Raw genomic sequence first — 22,897 nt, 5'->3', positions numbered from 1 at the left:
GATGTTTTGAGCCGATGCATTGTACAAATATTCCTTGTCTATTGCCCCCCTTTCCATGTTTGCCTTCGCTGCTTAAGTTGATCATCTCTCAGATTGTTCGTCATCTTGGTGACTTGGATGATCGGTACTACCTTAGAGATATTGTAGAAGGGTAGGCGGTGTTGGTTGTTCGCTTTTTTTTTTTTTTAATGGCAAGTAGAGAAAATATTTTTCAGGCATTCGATATTCTAAAGGTAAGGTAGCTTCTGCCCATCAAGTCTCTCCTGTGGGGTGGTTGTCATCCAAAAGGCGGCTTTTTCGTGGAGAATTGGTCTCCTGTCTTACTGGGTTGCTCCAGTTCGCTGCGACTTCCCTTGGCCTACAAGGATCTCTATTTGTTGTTTCAGATCATAACACTCCTTCGTGTCATATCCATGTTCATGGTGGTAATGTCAATATTTGATGCTTTGACCGCTTGCTTGGATCCCCATTCATCCTCCTCGGCCACTCCAACATGGGGTCGTCTTTGATAAGTGTAAGTATATGGTCGATAGGAGCGTTTAGTGGGGTGGAGCGAATGGGTCAACTGTTAGAGTGTCTAGGCCTCTTGCCTTCTCTTTGGCCAATCGTTCGTCGCCCTACAGTATTGTAGTCGTCAGTCTTCTCTTCTATTTGCTGTTCCCTTCTGTAATATTTCGAAGGGGTGGATAGTGAATATGACCACTTCTACGTTGATCATGCAATAAGACTTGATGTTCTTGCGGTTGCTTAATTTGCACTTCCAACGCTTGGTTTTGTAGCATAAGAGCTTTATTTTGTTGAGTAAGTCACTCGATTGTAGTTGAGAGCATCTGCAGTTGCCATTCTACAACAGTGGGGGGATTTCCAGTTTCTTGGTTGGCTGATGCCATCGATCGAGTTTGGACCGTATGACCTTTTGTCTCAAGGATAAAGCAATGACTGATTACTTGTATTTCCAGCAGACGGTGCCAACTGATGATGCCGAAAAAATCACCAGTGAGCCGCACGGTTCCAACACACTCGGTACTAGACCTTCCCAACACAAAACGAACAAAAGGGGGGGGGGGGGGCGAGGGCGATCATTTGTGACTAACCCCCCAAGGTGTGACCTAATAGGGGCACCCCCCGCTAGGGAATGTTGGATTGAGTCATAACTACTGTGATCAGGGCGCCATAGACCTCACCCTAGTATCCCAAGAGAACCAGCAGGAGAGGCACAATGCAAGCTAGGAACCCTCCTCCCATACGGTTCCCGCCACGACTCGAACAAGGGACCTTGTGCTTGCATGTGAGATCTCTCCCAACCAAGCCACCTTTTTTGGGGCTTCCTGTTTGCAGTAGTTGCTACAAGCTTGTGTGAAGGAAATCATTGCTCTTATTAAAAAAACAGGTCGAAATCGGTTCTACAAACATCAAATTCCAAAAAAAAAAATTTCGAGGTTCGGGTTCGGCTCCCCTCCCGTTCAAAATTCTTCAATTTTTATCCCTGATAACGGATACATGGCACATAAAACATCTGAAGGTAAAAAACAAGCACTACACCAAAACATCGTTTATCTCCATCTTACCCACCCCTTTCACTTAGCAACCTCCATTCACAAATGACAAACCCAGCTCCCATATACACCAAAAATCTTGGCAAACGAACGACAAGGAGCCATCAGGATGGTGCTGGGGACGCCATCTACTAACACCCATGGCAACAAATAGCAATGTTACGAGGGTTTTGCGACTACTGTACTTTTATTTTTATGTTTTCCTAAAAGGAAATGGTTGCTTTGCTGGGACCAACCATAGTTGGGACGTTCTTTTCTATGCGGCTTGAGAAGAAAAGGAGAGGAAGCAATGTAAGAAAGGAAAGAAACTTACCCATATACAAGATTTAAATTTCCATCTTTTGATAAAAGTTTCAAGATTTCAATTTCATTTCTTTTCTTACACTTTCTCAAAAACCAAAAAGCATAAGCTGGTGATGAGCAAAATGTGAAAATTGACAATCACCAAGTGGCCTTTCTAAGGAGATGAAAATCACCATGGGTGTTAGTGGGTGGCTTCTCTAGCACCATTCCGATGGCTCCTTGCCATCTGTTTGCCAAGATTGTTGATGTATATGGGAGGTGGGTTTGTCATTTGTGAATGGAGGTTGTTGAGTGAAAGGGGTGGGTAAGATGGAGATATATGATGTTTTGATGTGGCTTGTTTTTGATCTCTAGATGTTTTATGTGCCATGTGTTCTTCATCCGGGTAAAAACAGGAGAAAACTGAAGAATTTTGGACAGGCGGGGAGCTGGACCCTTTTTTTTTCTTTGTTTGTTTCTTGGGAAAGTGTGGTTTAAAAATTTTTAGACTTCAAAACCTTTGAAGATGGAATCATTGCGGTGGTACCCGTACACCTGACCACCTTTGTAGGCTCCATATAGTACATGATCCTTGTTGTTTTTCAGTGTGGACGACGATAAGTTGAATCAGGTGATATAGCTATTATCCTGTTTCTCTATTATTGGCTGTGGACCAAACCCAAATGTTCAATCTAGTCGGGTATCAGGTTGGTTTTTTTTTTTTTTTTTTTTTTTTTTTTTGAGCTTTGGATTCTTCTGTACTACTATTTAAGGGACTTCTCTTATTTTGGACCCGTACACCTGACCACCTTTGTAGGCCCCACATAGTACATGATCCTTGTTGTTTTTCAGTGTGGACGTCGATAAGTTGAATCAAGTGATGTAGCTATTATCCTGTTTCTCTGTTATTGGCTGTGGACCAAACCTAAATGTTCAATCTAGTTGGGTATCAGGTTGGTTTTTTTTTTTTTTTTTTTGAGCTTTGGATTCTTCTATACTACTATTTAAGAGACTTCTCTTATTTTGGATCTTCAATTTATATGTCTAAATACTTTCAAATTCATCAGTTTCTAATACTTAAATCATAGGGTTGGACATATAAAATTAGTAACTTAAAAACTCCTAATTTTTAACTAAATTAAAAAAGATAACAATTTTTCCTCTCACCTCCATATTTTTTTTATCACGTTAGTTGTCAAGTACTAATATAACTTTTTATTTTTGAAAAAAAATAAAACAACTTTTCTTTTTCCACAAATGTATTAAACTGTCCCGCCTCCACATTTCTCTCTCATATTATTAGTCAAATACTAATATAACTTTTTCTTAAAATAAAAAATAAAATAAAACTGCCATAAGTAAACCATGTAAATCCAAAAAATAAAAAGCCCCATTACACGGATGAGACGTGTGTGATGAGGCTAGTTTCTTATAAATTTAAACCTCCAAAATTAATAATGTTTGGGTTTTGGATTTTACTACTAATTTAATAAAACAAATTAATTATTCAATGCCAAAAAGTTATATAACAAAAACACTGAAATTAATTAAGGTTTCTGGGTTGTAATTAGCTTAACTTATAAAATAATGAAATTAAAAATGAATGGAATTAAACGAAAGCCTAAAGATCATCATGCTTCGTGAACTGTGATAAAATAAGTTGATCAATCCAAGTCCCAATGATAGAGTTAAGCTTAGGTCCAGTGTACGTCAAACTTCGAGACTCGTGGATCAGAAGATTCAGAACCCACACCTCTTACATTGAGACCCGGGGATCCACAGGGACGTGAGATGAGTAGCGCCGAACAAACTCACCCGAATCCGATAACCCATCAAGAAGAAGATGAAGAAGAAGTGGGAAAATTGGCGGTCCGGTTAGCAAATGCGGTGATTCTTCCGATGGTTCTGAAGTCAGCCTTGGAGCTCAACATCATTGAAATAATCTCAGACGCGGGCGCCGGCGCGTTCCTCTCACCTTCGGAGATTACGGCTAAGCTGCCCACCAAGAACCAGGAAGCGCCGGTTCTGCTGGACCGGATGCTTCGGCTCTTGGCTAGCTATTCCATCCTCAAGTGCACGATCCGAACCCGAGGAACAGACGGAGAGACTGAAAGATTGTATGGTGTGGGACCCATTTGCAAGTTCCTCCTTAAGAACACAGATGAAGGCTCTGTTGCTCCTCTCTTCTTGTTGCATCACGATAAGGTCTTCATGGAGAGCTGGTAATTATTGATTAATCACATGTTTTCTCATCTTGGTTAGTAGTTTTTATCATTTGGGCTATGTGGTATATATGGTTGACGCATAACTGAAATGACCTATACAAAGTGATCACTGTATATAGTGATTATAAATGAATTTATAACTCATACTATTGTCGTCGAATTCTTTTCTTTTTTTGGTGGTACTAATGGGTTCTTAAAATGTGTCAATTATGCTTTTCAGGGGTAGTTTCTTTAGTAGTTTCGTTGAAAATGTTATATTGCACATATTAAAAAAAAATGTAAGTGATTTGAGCCATGTGGTATTAATTATACATGGTTGATACTTGATACATAACTGAAATGACCTATACAAAGTGTTCGTTGTATATAGTGAGCGTAAATGAATTTATAACTAACACTATTATACTCAAATTCTATTGATATATATATTCTATTGATATATATATATATATATATTGGGTCTACTCCTGTATACTCTGCAGGTGTACTCCTCGAAGAACTTTGAATTATTAAGAATTCGAATGTCTAATCTAATGTGTTTTAACTTATTAAATGTTATGGTAGGCTTCTTGAAGAGTCATGAATTTACGCAGGTACCACTTGAATGATGCCATACTAGAAGGAGGGATTCCCTTTAACAGGGCCTATGGGATGACAGCATTTGAATACCCTGGAACGGATCAAAGGTTCAACAGGGTATTCAACCAGGCTATGTCGAACCACACTACCATGATGATGAAGAAGATACTTGATGTGTACAAAGGGTTTGAAGGCCTTAAAGTGTTGGTTGATGTGGGTGGTGGAATTGGAGTTACCCTTAACATCATCACTTCAAAATATCCTCAGATTAAGGGCATCAATTTTGATCTGCCGCATGTTGTATCTGATGCACCTTCTTATTTAGGTAGTGTATTGGTTCTTTCTTTGACTTGGGTATTAATGATACTTTAAGGTGTAAACAAAAATAAATATTGGGTTCTGTCATTCTTTGTTCGTGTGTTTGATGATGTTGTTCTTGTCATTCTTTGTTCGTGTTTGATGATTGTTCACTGACTCGATATCTGTTGCTATTAATGTTGTCGTTAAGATAATAGTATCCCATGACTCACTCAATGTATTTGGCTAAATATTCTCATGCTTATAAGTCAAATATGCCATTGATGGGGGGTTGCTGATTCAGTTTTGAAGTAGGGAGAAGCTTGAGTTCTGTTGCAAACTTGGTTTTCTGATTTAGTTCTAAGTAGTACTAGTCTGGCTTGTAAACTCAATGCTAGTTGTGTTTGTTGTTGTGGTTGTTTATAAGCTTGTTTACCTTTGCTTAGTTGAGGTACTCTGGGCTTGTCTTGGGGTTGTAGCTTTCTTTTTTTTCTTTTTTTTTTAAACCTTAGGTCTGGTGGGATGCTGTTGTTGTTGCTGGTTTCCAGCTTGTGCTTTAAAAATAATTTCTTTATTATCAACCGAAAAAAAAAAATTGCCATTGATGTCTTTATTTTAGAAATAAAGCTGTCCCATGACTCATATGTGTTGCCAACAACCGTGATGGCCCTTTATTTTTCACTTCTTGACCAGTGATAAATGCGAACTTCTGGTTTGATCAAATGTTTGCTGCTCTAACTTTTTCAAAAGCATGTCATGGTGTAGGTGTGGAGCATGTTGGGGGAGATATGTTCGAAAGCGTTCCAAAAGGAGATGCCATTTTCATGAAGGTAAGTCTTTATGATTCTGTCAATTCTTTTCACTGAGCTTTGTAGATTTACTTTGTTGTTCAAACCAAATAACCATCTCATTAATGTTATAAAAGCTAAAATAAAATTTAAGGACCAACATTACATTATGATTCTAGGATAAGGATTACTAACATGGTTGGCAGTGGAGTCATAAAAAGACTATTGTATGAAACCTATGAACCCCATACCATGCCATAACCATGGCCTTGATTGTGGGGAGTTTTCCTTGCTTGAGCATGAGAGAGAGACATTTCCCCATAGATGGTTCTCTCTCCTCTCATCATTTTGATGTTGTATTTTGAGAAAATATACAATTATATATGCAGTAATTTTGGCACCAATGCAACCATGCCCGTGAAAGGAAAAAAAAAAAAAATATATATATATATATATCTTTGTTCTCCAATATCTTAGAACTTGAAATTTGCAGTGGATACTCCATGACTGGAGTGATGAGCATTGCTTGAAACTTCTCAAAAATTGCTGGAAAGCTCTTCCAAACTCTGGCAAGGTGATCCTTGTGGAATACATTCTTCCCGTGGTTCCTGAGAATAATGTTTCATCCAATATCGTCTTCGAGATAGATTTGTTCATGTTAACTCAAAACCCAGGAGGAAAAGAAAGGTCTCAAAAAGATTTTGAGGAACTAGCTGTAAAATCTGGATTTTCAGGCTGTGAGGTCATATGCTGTGCTTACAATGGTTGGGTTATGGAGTTCCACAAGACAGCAGATCTATAATTTGCTAGTGTAACTTTTTCTTTTGTTTTGCTATTGCTATTTGTAGCTTATTTTAATGTCCAACACCTTTGGTCTCAATAAATTGACTGTTGCTCCCTTTTCAACTATGTTAAGCTTTTCAGTTTTAACTTGTAAGTGATACAACGTTATCATTCAAGGAAAATAAAGTAATCTTCTGCAATCCTATGTTTTTGTTCCTATTGCACTGCAAATGTTAATATTTCTGTAGCACATTTTAGCTGCAAAATTTGATTCTTTGTCTCAACAAAATTCTCCATGTGATATGATGTGAAACCAGTGAACTTTTAGAGTTAAGCAGTGATATGAAGGAATAAATTGCTAAACAATCAATAATATGACCTTGTTTTCAGCGTAAGTGTTTGCTTGATGGGAAAATTGTACTTTAAGGTAACTTCAAGACTTCTTCTCGCTCTAGCCTTAAGGTGGTCTTGAATTGAGGATGCTATCCGACTTTGTGTTGGTTGTAGGCTCAGAGTGCCTCACCAAGAGGAAATTACCTAGAAAGCATGGGTGAGGATTTGAGTTCAGATACAGGTGTGGTGCAGTAACACGGCAATTTTTGAAAAAATAGGACATGAGTGCGGCGAAATACATTAATTAATTAATTAATTATTAATATATTTTTACTTATATTTTCTATATATTTTAAGATTTTTTTATATAATGTTAAAAAATATATATCAATTTAAGAGCAATAATGGATAATAAAGTGAATATATAACTATTAAATGATAAATCTATAATAATTATAAATCTATATTTCCTCCAATATATCAAATTAAGTTTTTTCTCTTTTCTTTTCTTTTTTTAATAAATATTTCCACCATCCAATTTCGAACCATTTTGAACCGAATTAGGCAACATCAAAGAAAAAAAAAAATTGTCAGTGGACGCACGTCCATGCAAATCTAACTTAGGTGCGCCAACCAAATCGACGCACCTATGCTTCCCTGGAAATTACCAAGTCATGAGATGATTGTAACATGTGAAATTAGAAGTCTTAATGTTAAGATCGGCTTTGATCTACTTTAACTACATTGATTGTTGCTAAACATAGAATTTAAAAAAAAAAAATATTCAAGGCTAAACAAAGAACAACTATGCCACTTTGATGCAATACTTAACTTCAAGGAAATAGATTCGATGCTAAGTTAAGCTAGTTTGTAAAAAATTATTAATTTATGGAGGGAAACTTACTTCACTACCGTTCATGGATTTTTATTTATTTATTTTTTGTGAAGCTTGAAATTTTATCAAGCACTAGAAAATGAATTACATTGTGTGTAGGAGCTACCTCAATCATACATTAGTAGTCTTCTATCCAAGTTTCATAACTTGAAATGCCTTTAGCGTATTAAGCTAAGATATGTGCTGGTTTACTTCCTTGTTGTTTGATATGAGAAAATACACCGATCAGAAACAATGTAGTTGAGCTGCAATACCATAGATGACAAAGGAGATTGCTGAGCACTAGTTGTATCCGACAAGGAATTTTTGTATACTATCAACAAGTCACACTAAGATAATGTCCCTAATTCCCACATCCCAAGCAAAACGAACTCCTTCTTCCATAGTCTTCACCTTTAACTCTAGAGTGCCCATTGGTACAGAAATCTTTTTCTCAACGTTGCTATCACACCAATTTTATGATCCCAAATTACCACACTAGTTCCATTTTCCTCGAATTGTTCAAACACATCTGCATCAACATTAACCCTATACCATGGCGGTTTTGGAGGTTGCCAACAGACCTCCTCCTCCATTGTTACATCTTGCAACCGGAAGTTGGCCACCTGAAACTCTTCCAAGTAAGCCTTTGCATGACCTAAGCGTGATTAGCTACCTATCATTTAATTGATGTTATTGCCAACTGAGGACTAAGAGAGCAGGTAGTTTCCGCCAATTAAAAAAATATCTGTGAACTGTTGACATAGGTTCATAGATTTTTATATTTTGGGGGAAGGTGCTACCGTGTTAGGCACCCTACAATATAACGGTTACCAGTTACCTTATTGCTACTTGGGTAGTATCAATTTTTTTTTTATCATGTGTTGGTATTTTGGATTTGCTTGAGGCCGAGGTTTGTAATGGTTACCCTATTTTGCCACTTAATGTATTGTAAAAGAAAGTTTTTAGAATTTGGTGTTTGTAAATTGCTGATATATATTAAGTACAGCACTGAAATGCAACAAAGAACAACACTCAATTTGCTTACAGCCTTACACATGGGGAGTGAAAGCTGACAGTGGACAGGCGTAATTGCCCCCTTTGGCTGGCCAACAAATTAATAGCCACTATTTGCCCTTGTCCCCTCCCCAAAAAATGCTAAGACTAGGAAAACTTACATGACTCGCCATGGATGGATGTAATTGTCCCCTTGGCCGGCCAACAAATTAACAGCCACTATTTGCCCCCAATTTCTCCCAAAAAATACTAGGATTAGAAACACAACTTGACATATAGTGAGTTGTAAGTGATGAAAGTATGGATCCACTACTTACAACTCGCTATGTGACAAGTTGTGACAAAAATTATGTAAGTTTTTTGTGGTACTAGCTCCTCTCTCTTTTGAGAAGCCTACTTATATCATATAATGATTTTTTTTTTCTTTTTTTCTTTTTTCTTTTTTTATATTATAATTGTGTATGTATTTCTTATTATTATACTATTTTTTATAGGTACTAATTTTATATCATAGTTATAATCAATATCTTTTGTATCTTTTTATATATATCAAATTAATATATAAATAGATATTTCCTACTTTATTTATGTCTTGAAAGATTCAAAACTTACGTAAGAAATAAAAATAGTGGAAAAATATCAAAGTTAAGTTTTAAGTAACAAAAAAGCAACCGAATGTGGGAGAGTTCTTTTTTTTTTTTTTTTTTTTTTTTATATTCAAGGCTAAACAAAGAACAACTATGCCACTTTGATGCAATACTTAACTTCAAGGAAATAGATTCGATGCTAAGTTAAGCTAGTTTGTAAAAAATTATTAATTTATGGAGGGAAACTTACTTCACTACCGTTCATGGATTTTTATTTATTTATTTTTTGTGAAGCTTGAAATTTTATCAAGCACTAGAAAATGAATTACATTGTGTGTAGGAGCTACCTCAATCATACATTAGTAGTCTTCTATCCAAGTTTCATAACTTGAAATGCCTTTAGCGTATTAAGCTAAGATATGTGCTGGTTTACTTCCTTGTTGTTTGATATGAGAAAATACACCGATCAGAAACAATGTAGTTGAGCTGCAATACCATAGATGACAAAGGAGATTGCTGAGCACTAGTTGTATCCGACAAGGAATTTTTGTATACTATCAACAAGTCACACTAAGATAATGTCCCTAATTCCCACATCCCAAGCAAAACGAACTCCTTCTTCCATAGTCTTCACCTTTAACTCTAGAGTGCCCATTGGTACAGAAATCTTTTTCTCAACGTTGCTATCACACCAATTTTATGATCCCAAATTACCACACTAGTTCCATTTTCCTCGAATTGTTCAAACACATCTGCATCAACATTAACCCTATACCATGGCGGTTTTGGAGGTTGCCAACAGACCTCCTCCTCCATTGTTACATCTTGCAACCGGAAGTTGGCCACCTGAAACTCTTCCAAGTAAGCCTTTGCATGACCTAAGCGTGATTAGCTACCTATCATTTAATTGATGTTATTGCCAACTGAGGACTAAGAGAGCAGGTAGTTTCCGCCAATTAAAAAAATATCTGTGAACTGTTGACATAGGTTCATAGATTTTTATATTTTGGGGGAAGGTGCTACCGTGTTAGGCACCCTACAATATAACGGTTACCAGTTACCTTATTGCTACTTGGGTAGTATCAATTTTTTTTTTATCATGTGTTGGTATTTTGGATTTGCTTGAGGCCGAGGTTTGTAATGGTTACCCTATTTTGCCACTTAATGTATTGTAAAAGAAAGTTTTTAGAATTTGGTGTTTGTAAATTGCTGATATATATTAAGTACAGCACTGAAATGCAACAAAGAACAACACTCAATTTGCTTACAGCCTTACACATGGGGAGTGAAAGCTGACAGTGGACAGGCGTAATTGCCCCCTTTGGCTGGCCAACAAATTAATAGCCACTATTTGCCCTTGTCCCCTCCCCAAAAAATGCTAAGACTAGGAAAACTTACATGACTCGCCATGGATGGATGTAATTGTCCCCTTGGCCGGCCAACAAATTAACAGCCACTATTTGCCCCCAATTTCTCCCAAAAAATACTAGGATTAGAAACACAACTTGACATATAGTGAGTTGTAAGTGATGAAAGTATGGATCCACTACTTACAACTCGCTATGTGACAAGTTGTGACAAAAATTATGTAAGTTTTTTGTGGTACTAGCTCCTCTCTCTTTTGAGAAGCCTACTTATATCATATAATGATTTTTTTTTTCTTTTTTTCTTTTTTCTTTTTTTATATTATAATTGTGTATGTATTTCTTATTATTATACTATTTTTTATAGGTACTAATTTTATATCATAGTTATAATCAATATCTTTTGTATCTTTTTATATATATCAAATTAATATATAAATAGATATTTCCTACTTTATTTATGTCTTGAAAGATTCAAAACTTACGTAAGAAATAAAAATAGTGGAAAAATATCAAAGTTAAGTTTTAAGTAACAAAAAAGCAACCGAATGTGGGAGAGTTCTTTTTTTTTTTTTTTTCTTTTTTCTTTTTTCTTTTTAAAAGTTCAAAAAGTATGTAAAACACCCTTGAACGTTTAGACTCCAAATTACAAAAAATCAATTCAGGCTTATTATCAAATAATTAATGTGCGGAACATGAACATAAGCCAAACACAGAATTGAAAAATAATTTAAGCCAAATATAATCACATCCACAACATAAAATAAATGGCAAAGATAAAGAAAGAGAGATGCAAACACAAGGACAACACTCGATGTGTTATCGAAGAGGAAACCGAAGCCCTCGGCATAAAACCTATTCGCCGTCCTCCAAGCGGTCAATAATCCACTAGAAAATATAGTTAGGATACATGAACATCAATAAACCCTCCAAGCCTAATCTACCCAGGTACCTAAGCCCTCCAAGCTTCTTGTTCCAACGAGGTTGTGCCGAACCTTTTTCTTTTCTAGCTTACCGGATTCCACTATAAACCATAGCATCAACCAATAGTCATTGGTCCCTTCCAAGCTGCTTTCCTTAGTACCAAATGAACTTTCTCACAGATGTGGATGTGATAAGAAAGGATTTGGTTAAAAACCTCTCAAGGATGTATCAATGGAAAGAAAGAGAGTAGAGGAATTTGAAGAGTCTCTTAGTGAAGATTGGAGATGAGGCAATCTTGTTTTTCTTTAGGGTTTCTCTCACAAAATTCTCTCTGGAAGCTCTTTACATTTTGTGGGTATAAGGGTCTATATATAGTGGTGTGTGTTTGGAATACGAAGAGTCAGTTTTTGCCAAACAGGGTTGGTTGGCGGCTTGGCCTCGCGGCTTGTCTAAGTCGTGAGCTCAAGTCGCGAGGTAATGGCTTGGCCAACCTAGAACTTTTGTCCTGTAGTGCGATAGCTGGCATGACCCTTCACCTTCCCGCATGCTTCTCACGTGCACAGCATTTGGTGGCTTACAAGCCGCGAGTCAGTCACGAGTCCTAGCCACGAGTCTCTACTTCTTTGCACAAAGATGAGCAATTCTTCACACTCTCTTCACACACTACCCTTACATGAATCCCACATAAATACAGGGTTACTAAGTGCTAAATTACAAGCAAATTGGCACGGAATAAAGCCAACAAGATGGTTGATAAATTTCAACCTTACAATCTCACCCTTTGGCTATTTCGTAACAAAACCCTATAACAAACTCTAGACTTAACGCGTGAGTTGGGAACAGTTGGAAAACTCACTCACACCTAACTCTAGAATCTATAAAACTTTTGAACCATAAGAACAAGAACTCCTGAAACACAACAACACAATAAGTTCATTGTATGCAGAAAACTTGTAATGCATATGGAGCAAGCACAATGTTATCAAGCATAATGGAATAAAGTAATAGACCATGGCAAGACCAAAAACAAGCAATCACTATAACCAAGTGATTACAATGCTCATTCACACTTGGAATGAATATCCGGACATTCAAGCTAACAAACACAAGGTAAATCACTTGAATGGCCAACACTCAACCAATGCACAGTACATAAAGTATATGCATCTAGGAATAAAGTCCTACAAGGGCACAAGGGTGACAATACTTAGAAGGAAATACATAACATTTAGTTATAAGTACTAATTTAGCAAAGCACACAGGCAGCATAAAACAAGGTACAAACCATAAAGCCTACAAAGTGCATAGAAACAAACCTTAACAGTTCACAAAAGCAATATGAGTAAAAAGCATAAACAGAAACCTTAAAAACCTACAAAGGTACCAGGTACAAACATAAACACATAAAGCAAGATGAAAAACCTCATATTATATACATAATAACTACTGAAATAAATAACTATATCAGAGAATCACAAGTTTTTCAAAAGTATTAAAAACATATCAACACAAGATAAACATTTGCAACCAAATAACAGTAAACACATCAGATAAAAACAAGAGTATATAACAACTATAATAACTCCCCCTTTTAGTATGCTGCCTATCTCCCCCTGCCTATCTCCCCTTTTCTATGTACTGCTCTCCCCTTTTTTTGTTAGGAATAGCTAAAGGCTACCTTCGAGCTTTTGCTGTATAGCATCCAGTTGAGTCTCGATGGTTGTGAGTCGCATCTGAGTTTGACTGTGAAATGTGTGAAGAAGCCGTTCTAAATCAGATATCCGATGAGACACATTTGCAATTAAGTGGCTCTGCTTGGCTGTTTGAAATCCATGAGGAACAGATGGAGTCCCAGGCGATTGGATAGGAGTAATTGTAGCATGAGAAGATGGAGATGCATGTGTGGATGGCTCAGTCTTAGGTTTCTTGGAGGAGTGACTCTTGCTTGCTTGAAGAGTGTACATGGATATTGGTCGAGGACGAGGCAGGATTTTCTCATCTGATGAAGTACTAAGACCCTCACGAAGGACAATCTTCATGACTAGACTGCAGAATGGAAGAATTGTCCATGTTGCTGAACGAGCCACTGTTTTCCCAATGATCTAGAATATGTGAGCACAGATGTCAATCGGGGCACCGATAATGAGGTCACATAGAAATTTAGCCCTTCAAAGACTGATGAAGGCAGTATTTGACAGTGGGTAGAGATTGGAAAACATGATCAGCTTTAGAGTTGTCAGTTCAGGCGAAAATAATGCAATACTCATAGATGATCCTATTCTTCCCACTTCATGTTCATTCCCAAAAACTTGAAGGATATCTTGTGCTTGAAGTACTCTGTCATCGTATGGAGTTCGATCCACATTATTTGGTCTGGTGATGCATAGTACCTTATCAATGTAGTCTGCATTTATGAAGAATTATATTCCTCGTACCAGCATTTCAACTCTACCCCAGTGTATCTGGCATTAGAGAAGAATTCCTTGACCAATTCTTCAATTGGATCCTCAAAATTTCCGAAAACGTCAGCCCAATCTCTTTCTTCAAAAATCTTAGGGATAAATGTTGTCCCTAGGGTATCAAACTTGACAACTATTTCCACAATGGCAAAAGCTTCTTTGAAAGTGTCTGTGTATGTCTTTGAATCAATAGGTGTCTTGAATCTCTCAATGGAAGAGTCCCTAGATAATTTAGATGACAATCGTGTCTGTTTAGCAACTGGGGTTGACGAGTCATCGGTTACAATGTCTTTGCCTTTGGATGAACAACATGTCAACTGATAAACATCAAACACACAGCAGAGAACCAAATGAAATGCCACAGGGTACACACATTAGTTTGATTAGATTCAGATATAAGAGAGTGAAACAAAGAGATTTCACAGAATCATAAAAGCATTAACTAGTCTAACAAGAAGACATAAGCAACACAGACAAAAGAGATAGGCAAACAAATATGATGAATGACATAAACAACTTAGAGTCAAATGGGCAATGTTCATCACAAAGTCTCAAGAGACAAAATACTAATAACATGATATGAATGGAGCAACACATTCATGACCTACAACATATAACACAGTCTCTCAAAAGACAGAAACATGATAACACACATGTAGAATAAGAAACAAGGTAAAGCTTAGACAAGAACAACAAAACACAACACTCATAAACCCTCAAACCAAGTTCGAACCCATAAAAACTCAACAGCACAAAAACACCTCTCAAAACAAAAAAAAAGAATCAAATCAGTAAGAATGAAGTGAGATAAAGAAAACCCATACCTTTTTCTTGGTGTTTGATGAAGACATGATGCAAAAATGAAAGTTTTTTCAGAGAGACATGGAGTGTTTGATAGAGAGAAATGGGGAAGATAATGAATAGTCACTGATATTCGAGGGAAAACTGAAAAACAATTTTAAAAACTATCTTTAAAACGCAAAACACGTGTTTTTTGCGACTAGATAAAGTCGCCAAAAAGTCACCAGGGTAAGCCGCGAAACATTGTGAAAACAAGACTTTCAAAAAATCTTCTAAGTATTTTTCGCGACTGGAAGGTCTACCCGCAAGATAGTTGCGATATGAGCCGCGAAAATCTCTGAGTACCCCTTGCGATTGGACCTTCCACCCGCGAACAAGTTGCCACACTAAGCCGCGAAAAATCATAAAAACTCAAATTTTGAAAAAATTTCTAAGTATTTTTCGCAACTGAGTCCTTGACGCGCCAGTGAGCCACGAAAAGTCTCGGAGTGGCTCGCGACTGGAACATGCAATTGGTTCTACCCGTGACTGAGTCGCCAAAATAAGGCAACACTGTTTTCGAAATTTTTGACATTTTTTGTAAAAACAAAAAACTTTCCAAAAACAAACTAAAACACTTAAAAATCTTTTTGTGTTTGATCAACAAAGATTGAGCTTGTGAAAACACATTGAAACAAGTACAATCACACAAATGAATATGGCATTTATTGAACATAGACTTATGTGTTGTGTGTGGATATCAAACATGAGATTGTCCTTAGTCTAATGTGAAGTTTCAATGATCAATTCAATCAAGGCATACACAACTAGGATTAGATAATGTGACCCATCTCAATTATAGAAGTATGCATATATGACCTCCCACATAAACTTGAATACAATACTTTGAAACTTTTCATTTGGCTCCATTTTCAACATATCTTTTTGAATAAACATATCTCATTGTGAGATCGATGCCTGAAATTTTGAATATTTCAAATTGATGGGTTAGCCTTGGCTTTTTGGGTATCAAACAATTTATTTTGGTCGCTTTCCCTTTTTCCTAGTCAAATACAAGTATGTGCGACAGGCTTTTGCAGCTCAAAATCTCTTTTCATTTGGAGATTTACACTTCGTGAGTTCTTTGAAAAAAACAATAAAATAAAAGTGGGAAGATATATAGGCACAAGTCTATGCATGTCTCAAGATCAACAAAACCATTCATTAATTATTCATGACAAGGTTGAAGATCTATTTACAACAGTCACATAGATTTCAAAATTTCTTCTATAATGATATGAATGTATAAGAGACAAGCTAAGCTTGCTAAATGCACAAAGCCATTACTACAAAGGTACAAGGCAAAGTATGCTTTGAGACAACACTCAACAAAGTTGATCAAACTTTTTAGATTTTCTACTTTTTATGTGTTTTTTGAATTTTAGACACAGAAGAAGAAAAGATTGATCAAAAACAATGTAAAAACATTTTAGAAATAAACAAAAAAACAAGCAACACTCCAAAACAAACAGAAGCATAAAGTATACACCAAAACATATTCACAAAACATAGGAAAAATTGATGCATGGACATGTTATGATGCTTATGCATGAGTACCCTTCGTCACCCACACGTTACGTGTGTTTGGGGTGATATCCTTCACAGATTGGGTACGAAAGTTAGGACTGTCAAACCTCTTTGTGAAGCTTTCCAAGCAATTTGTGAAAGCATCAATCATCTTCATCATGTCCATCATTCCGGAATCATGGTTTTGACTTCTTGATTGTTCTCCACCCCAAGACCTATTGTCATTTCTTCTTCCTCATGACTGAGGAGCGCTTGCATTGTTCAACATTCTTAGCTTATGATAGTTGGGTCTGGTATGTCCTTACAATCCGCAATAGTGACAAATGTGATTTGTTCTAGGACCCTGTTGAAATCTTAGAAGTGATCTTCCTCTAGCTTCATGTCTAGCTTCTGATGAATTACGGACTGTATTGAACACCCGTTGATCAGCCATATTTTTCTTCTTTTCAGTCTTAACCTTATCAGGAATAGACTCTTCCACAATTGGCTCTTTGACCTTCACAAACCTCACTTCTTTGGTGACATTGGTTAATGAGCTACTCCCTCCAGTATATCCCACTCTGGACTTGTCTGAGACTGATTTTTGATGTGCAAGCATTTCATTGAGTTTCTTGGATGAGACACGATCAACCTTAGCATTTGCTTGAAGCACTTCATACTCAAGAAATCGAATCTTTGAATAAGCTTCCAGCAGCTCTCTATTCATTTTCTCCACTTCACATTTGGCCTCTTTGTATTGCACTAGAAGAGTTCTGTAATCTTCCTCGGCCCTTTTCATCTTCTTAATGGCTGCATTAGCCACTTTAGCATATTTACCGGTCTTCTCAAAGAGTGAGTTGTAGGTCTCTTATAGTCCCACTGCTTCTCCAACTTCCTCATCTTTAGACTCCTCAACTATTCCAATAGACTCCAAATCAGAATGTATACCAAGCTCCTTCACAAGTGAACCCAAATCATCTGAGGACTCCACATGTGCAATGGTCATGAATGCAGAGTAGTTTCCTTCTCCGTCACAACTTTCTTCAGAATTAGAACTTGAAGAGTCCGAATCACTCAGCGTTGTGGCATACGCCTTGCCTTTCCCTCTTAAGAAATTGGGACACTCCTTCTTGAGATGTCCATGACCATTGCATTCATAACACACAATGTTTGAAGGAAATTGAGAATCCTTCCCTTCTTTCCTCTTAAACTCTTTCCTATCACCTCTTGAAGATGAAAACTTCCCTATGTTGAATGGTTTCCCACTGTTCTTCATCTTCAGAATTTTGCAAAAAATTTTTGCAAGATATGCTACTTCCTTCTCCACTCCATCTTCTTCGCAGGAATCATCCATTCTTTCGGTGATGATTTTGAGAGCAAGTGATTTACTCGTCTTGTGGGAAGGCAGCCCCAGTTCATATGTTTGAAGAGACCTAATTAGCTCTTGAATTTGATCTCATCCAAGTCTTTATTCTCTTCTATAGCTGTGACTTTTGCTCTAAAGTTTTCAGGCAAGGACCTCAAGATTTTTCTCACCACCTTAGTATCTTCAATCTTCTCACCAAGATTGAGCTTAGCAATGACAATTTCATTGAGCTTCCCATAGAACGAATCAAAAGATTCATCTTCACCCATCTTGAGCTCTTCAAATTTGGTGGTAAGCATTTGAAGCTTTGTGTCCTTAACTTTCTTTGTACCTTCATAGGTAGTCTCCAAAATCTCCCAAGCTTCCTTGGCAACTGTCATGTGAGATATCCTGTAGAATTCATCTGGAGACACACAACAGAAAATAGCATTTAAAGTTTTACTATTAGCATTGGCTGCCGCAAGAGCTGCCTTATCCCAAGTAGATTTAGCAGCCTTCGGCCTAGTCCAAACTACTTCAACCACATCCCAAATTGTGTCATCAATAGAGCATAAAAATGCCCTCATTCTAACTTTCTAGAAAGCATAATTATTACCATAAAAAAATGGTGGAACATTTAAGGATTGAGACCTATCCATCTCAAAAAGGGGTCAAGGATCACACTCAGGTATTTAAACCACAGCGAGTGTACCTGCTCTGATACTAATTGAAAGTTCAAAATGTGTGTAAAATACCTTTGAACGTTTAGACCCCAAATTACAAAAAATCAATTCAGGCTTACTATCAAATAATTAATGTGCGGAACATGAACATAAGCCAAATACAGAATTGAAAAACAATCTAAGCCAAATATAATCACATCCACAACATAAAATAAATGGCAAAGATAAAGGAAGAGAGATACAAACACAAGGACAACACTCGATGTGTTAACGAAGAGGAAACCGAAGCACTCGACGTAAAACCTCTCCGCCGCCCTCCAAGCAGTCAATAATCTACTAGAAAATGTAGTTGGGATACATGAACAATAATAGACCCTCCAAGCCTAATTTACCTAGGTACCTAAGCCCTCCAAGCTTCTTGCTCCAACAAGGTTGCGCCGAACCTTTTTCTTTTCTAGCTTACCGAACTCCACTATAAATCATAGCATCAACCAATAGTCATTGGTCCCTTCCAAACTACTTCCTTTAGCACCAAATAAACATTCTCACAGACGTGGGTGTGATGAGAAAAGGATTTGGTCAAGAACCTCTCAAGGATGTATCAATGGAGAGGAAGAGAATAGAGGAATTTGAAGAGTCTCTTCGTGAAAATTAGGGATGAGGCAATCTTGTTTTTCTCTAGGGTTTCTCTCACAAAATTCTCTCTGGAAGCTCTCTACATTTCGTGGGTATAGGGGTCTATATATAGTAGTGTGTGTTTGGAATACGAAGAGTCAATTTTTGCCAAACAGGGTTGGTTGGCGACTTGGCCTCGCGGCTTGTCCAAGTCGCGAGGTAACGGCCTTGTTAGCCTGGGAATTTTGTCCTGTAGTGCGACAATTGGCGTGACCCTTCACCTTCCCGTATGCTTCTCACGTGCACAGCATTTAGCGAATTGCAAACCGCGAGTCAGTCGCGAGTCCTAGCCGCGAGTCTCTGCTTCTTTGCACAAAGATGAGCAATTCTTCACACTCTCTTCACACACTACCCTTACATGAATCTCACCTAAATAAAGGGTTACTAAGTACTAAATTACAAGCCAATTGGCATGGAATAAAGCCAATAAGATGGTTGATAAATTTCAACCTTACACTTTTTTATGAGAAGAATGTGGTCGAGCAGGACTAGCTCAACCTAGGATGCAACTAAGGCCCCACGTGAGAGAAGGCTCCAATTATGGGTGAAAGAAGGCCCACGTATTGCTTAAAAATCCAAAATACTAACCAAAAAAAAAAAAGCCCAGATATTAATGTACGAATTCTTTCAATTAAATCCCTAAAAAAAATTTAGAAGAAAAATTTACACTAATGTCTGTGTTTGTGGTGTGTGTGTGTGTGTGTGTGTGTGTGTGTGTGTGTGTGTGTGTGTGTGTGTGTGTGTGTGTGTGTGTGTGTGTGTGTGTGTGTGTGTGTGTGTGTGTGTGTGTGTGTGTGTGTGTGTGTGTGTGTGTGTGTGTGTGTGTGTGTGTGTGTGTGTGTGTGTGTGTAGCCATGCACTTTATCTTTGTTTGCCTCTTTCTTTCCGATGCTTGGAATTCCTTTCTATGCCTATGAATTTAGACTTATAACAATCTCATGACTCTCTCCAAAACTCCAAAATTAAAATTTATCACCTGAAATATTCTCCCTCAATCAACAAAAGTTGTTGTTAGCTCTATCCTCTCATCTCTCCCTGAATCGGTTGGTAGTTGGAGCTATTCAGGTCCCCTCCCCTTTAAACTCGGCAGTCTCTTGAACATGTGAAATAAAAGTCTTTACTTTTTCGAAATTCTTCTATCTTTCTTGGGCAACTTGGCTTTCTTTTTTTAAGTTTCTAAGGCCCCGTTTAGTAGAGAAGTTTGAGTAATATTATTTGTAATTTTTTGAAATATGTGTGGGTGAAAAAGTGTATAGAAATGTATGTAATACTATTTAAAAACTGAAAATGAGTTGTTTAACAACTTTACACCTTAATTTTCTATATACGGGTGAGTTTAAGTACTTGGTAACTGGGTCTAGGTAGTTTGATATCTGATAAAGAAGATGAATGAAAAGGCTTTGCATTTTCTATGGTTCGTACTATACGACACATCTCAGATTTATCTTGTCTTTTTTTTTTTTTTAACAGTGTACTATTATTTGCTTTCATTTAGATTTTTTAATTGTATTTCGCCGCAAACTTCTTTGCTTTAGTTTACCCTTTCTTAACTGTTTTTCGTTTTACATTTTCTTAGAAGTGCTCTTTTTTTTTCTTTTTTTTGGGTAAAATAGAAGTGCTCATTTTATTTGTTTGATTAGAACTAGTTATCATTTTTTTTGCAGGTTGAGAGCGTTAGATGATCTATTGATAAGTAAAGCTTCAATAGTGTCTTTTTATAAATCAGGTTTTACTGTTCTACTCTGTAAATATTATTTTATCCTTTTCTATCTTTTAATAAAAAATTATTTTTTATTTTATGGATTTTTTAAATATTTTTTTGTATCTGAAAATTTATAAAAATAAAGCATAAAAAACTTAATTAAATGTCAAAAGGATCTCTAGATAAATTTGTTATTAGATAAACATTGCATGAAAATCTTACAAATGATTAAAAAAAAATTTAATAGATAAGACCCCATTTAAAATTGTCATTTTAGGCCTCAAAATTCATTAAACCAGTCTTGTGGGAGAATTCTTGAATTTTCTTTGAAAGTTGGAATTGATATTGATAGTACACAAAAAATTAGTAGGCTGAATGCTCTGGGCTTCAATGGGCTAGTAGTTACTTGGAAGGCTTGAAAAGAAAGAAATACAAGATCAAAAGTGACCGGGGTGATTCGGCCAAGAACCCTCCGATGCTTAAGTTAGTTTTCTCTCTAGAATTCAAGAATCCCAACTTTTGGAGTGATGGAAACTTACCTTCATTTGATATGGATGAATCCTTTTATAGTGAGTTTTAGAGTGGTTACTTGTTTAGTAACTTTCTCAACGTGGATGGAAGTTAGAATGTTCAAACTTAACTTCCACAACTGCTATGGAAATTGGAAGGTTCAAATTTATCTTCTACAACTATTATTAGAAGTTAAGAATTTAGTGGGAAGTTAGAGCAATGAATAGGGATTTTGCTCATACTTCAGAATAGTGGAATGTGGTCCGAATTATAAGTTCTTAAACATAAATTTACTCTGATAATTTCTAAGTGTTGGGAGGTCATCCATGTGCTTCCATGTTAGACGACCTTCTTACACTTGGGCGACCTTCTCGTGTTGGGATAACATTTTTGGACTTGGACAACACTATGGACAAACTGGAGATGGTCCAATTTTTGGTTTACCATCAGTTATCATAATCAACTCTCTTAGAGATGAGAGTGCTTCTCTAGCCTTCTTTGGTCATTTGATAAATGATGTGAAGTTGTTTGCAGGTGCCTTTGGAAAAATTAGCTACTTTCATGTTCCTTAATAAAGTAACTCTGTAGATCATAACCTTGTTAGATATATAATCCATGTCACAAATTTATCAATGTGAATGGAGGATGTCTTTCCACACCTTATAGTTGTAATTCAAGCCGACTTGACTCCTTTTTATTAATAAAATTTACAACTTTCTTCTCAAAAAAAAAAAAAAAAAAAAAGTCTCTAAAAAAAAAGGAATATTATTGTTATCTTCTAAAAGTGAAAAGAGGGGGAAAAAAAAAACTCAAATTCTTTATGTAATAATTTATTCTCATTTATAAAACTTTGTATACAAAAGAATAAAACTTGAGAATAATTACATGATAACATAAATTTAAGTATTATTTGGTGTCTATGTAACTATAAAAAATATTTTTATTCAAAACTAGAATTTTGACTTTGGAAAAAAAGTGATTAATTCATACAAAAAATATCTATAAAAAATAAATCAAATATAATGAATATGCTATATTTTTGTGGAATGTGCATGCATACATGTGTCAATAAATTTTGTATTTGAAGTTAAATCCAAGCTCTAGGGGTGTTCAACCATCCCGCCAACATTTTAAGGGATGATGGGTTGGCTTGGGTCGCCAATTTTTTTTTTGCTACGGGTTGGGTCTATTTTGAGTCAGTAAATTCATAAATCCACCTAATCCAATTTGACTTACTTATATTTAATATATATTGCATATATATATATATATTATATTTTTTTGTTAATTAATCCTTTGCCCCTCTTCCTGTTATAAAACATAAACTCTAACCTATTAAGTGATTTTCTCATTTTAGAAGATGGTAGGAGCCAACAAATAGTTGTATTGCTGCTGCTATTCTATTTTGTTTCTCAACTGAGTTGAAATAAAACTATTTTTGATATTTTATTATTTATTCTCATTTGGTTTAATTATTTGGGTTGGTTTGATAATTTGTGTATGGTGCCATGCTAGGAATTTTTAGAAGATAGTCGGGCAGCAAACACTTGGAATGTTGTTGGTCTAAT

General features: G+C 36.3%; 1 protein-coding gene across 1 annotated transcript; it reads left to right on the top strand.

Annotated features, from left to right (window-relative positions):
• The first annotated feature begins 3,407 nt into the window (after positions 1 to 3,407).
• On the top strand, positions 3,408 to 6,710 carry LOC111986891 (caffeic acid 3-O-methyltransferase). Its single transcript, XM_024018579.2, has 4 exons — positions 3,408 to 4,060; positions 4,657 to 4,967; positions 5,705 to 5,769; positions 6,221 to 6,710. The coding sequence occupies exons 1-4, from the start codon at positions 3,630 to 3,632 to the stop codon at positions 6,527 to 6,529; spliced, it is 1,116 nt and encodes a 371-aa protein (XP_023874347.2). The 5' UTR covers positions 3,408 to 3,629; the 3' UTR covers positions 6,530 to 6,710.
• Positions 6,711 to 22,897: the final 16,187 nt, after the last annotated feature.

The sequence above is a fragment of the Quercus suber genome, unplaced genomic scaffold (genome assembly GCF_002906115.3).
Source record: "Quercus suber isolate HL8 unplaced genomic scaffold, Cork oak 2.0 scaffold_577, whole genome shotgun sequence".
Lineage (NCBI taxonomy): Eukaryota > Viridiplantae > Streptophyta > Magnoliopsida > Fagales > Fagaceae > Quercus > Quercus suber.
This window is presented reverse-complemented; position numbering and strand designations above follow the sequence as displayed.

What these genes read in the sequence shown, in the direction of transcription:
- LOC111986891 (XM_024018579.2), top strand. Translation starts at nt 3,630, where the DNA reads ATGAGTAGCGCCGAACAAACTCACCCGAATCCGATAACCCATCAAGAA. An exon ending in AAGGTCTTCATGGAGAGCTG is followed by an intron (nt 4,061 to 4,656) that starts GTAATTATTGAT and finishes GAATTTACGCAG; the next exon opens with GTACCACTTGAATGATGCCA. An exon ending in TGATGCACCTTCTTATTTAG is followed by an intron (nt 4,968 to 5,704) that starts GTAGTGTATTGG and finishes GTCATGGTGTAG; the next exon opens with GTGTGGAGCATGTTGGGGGA.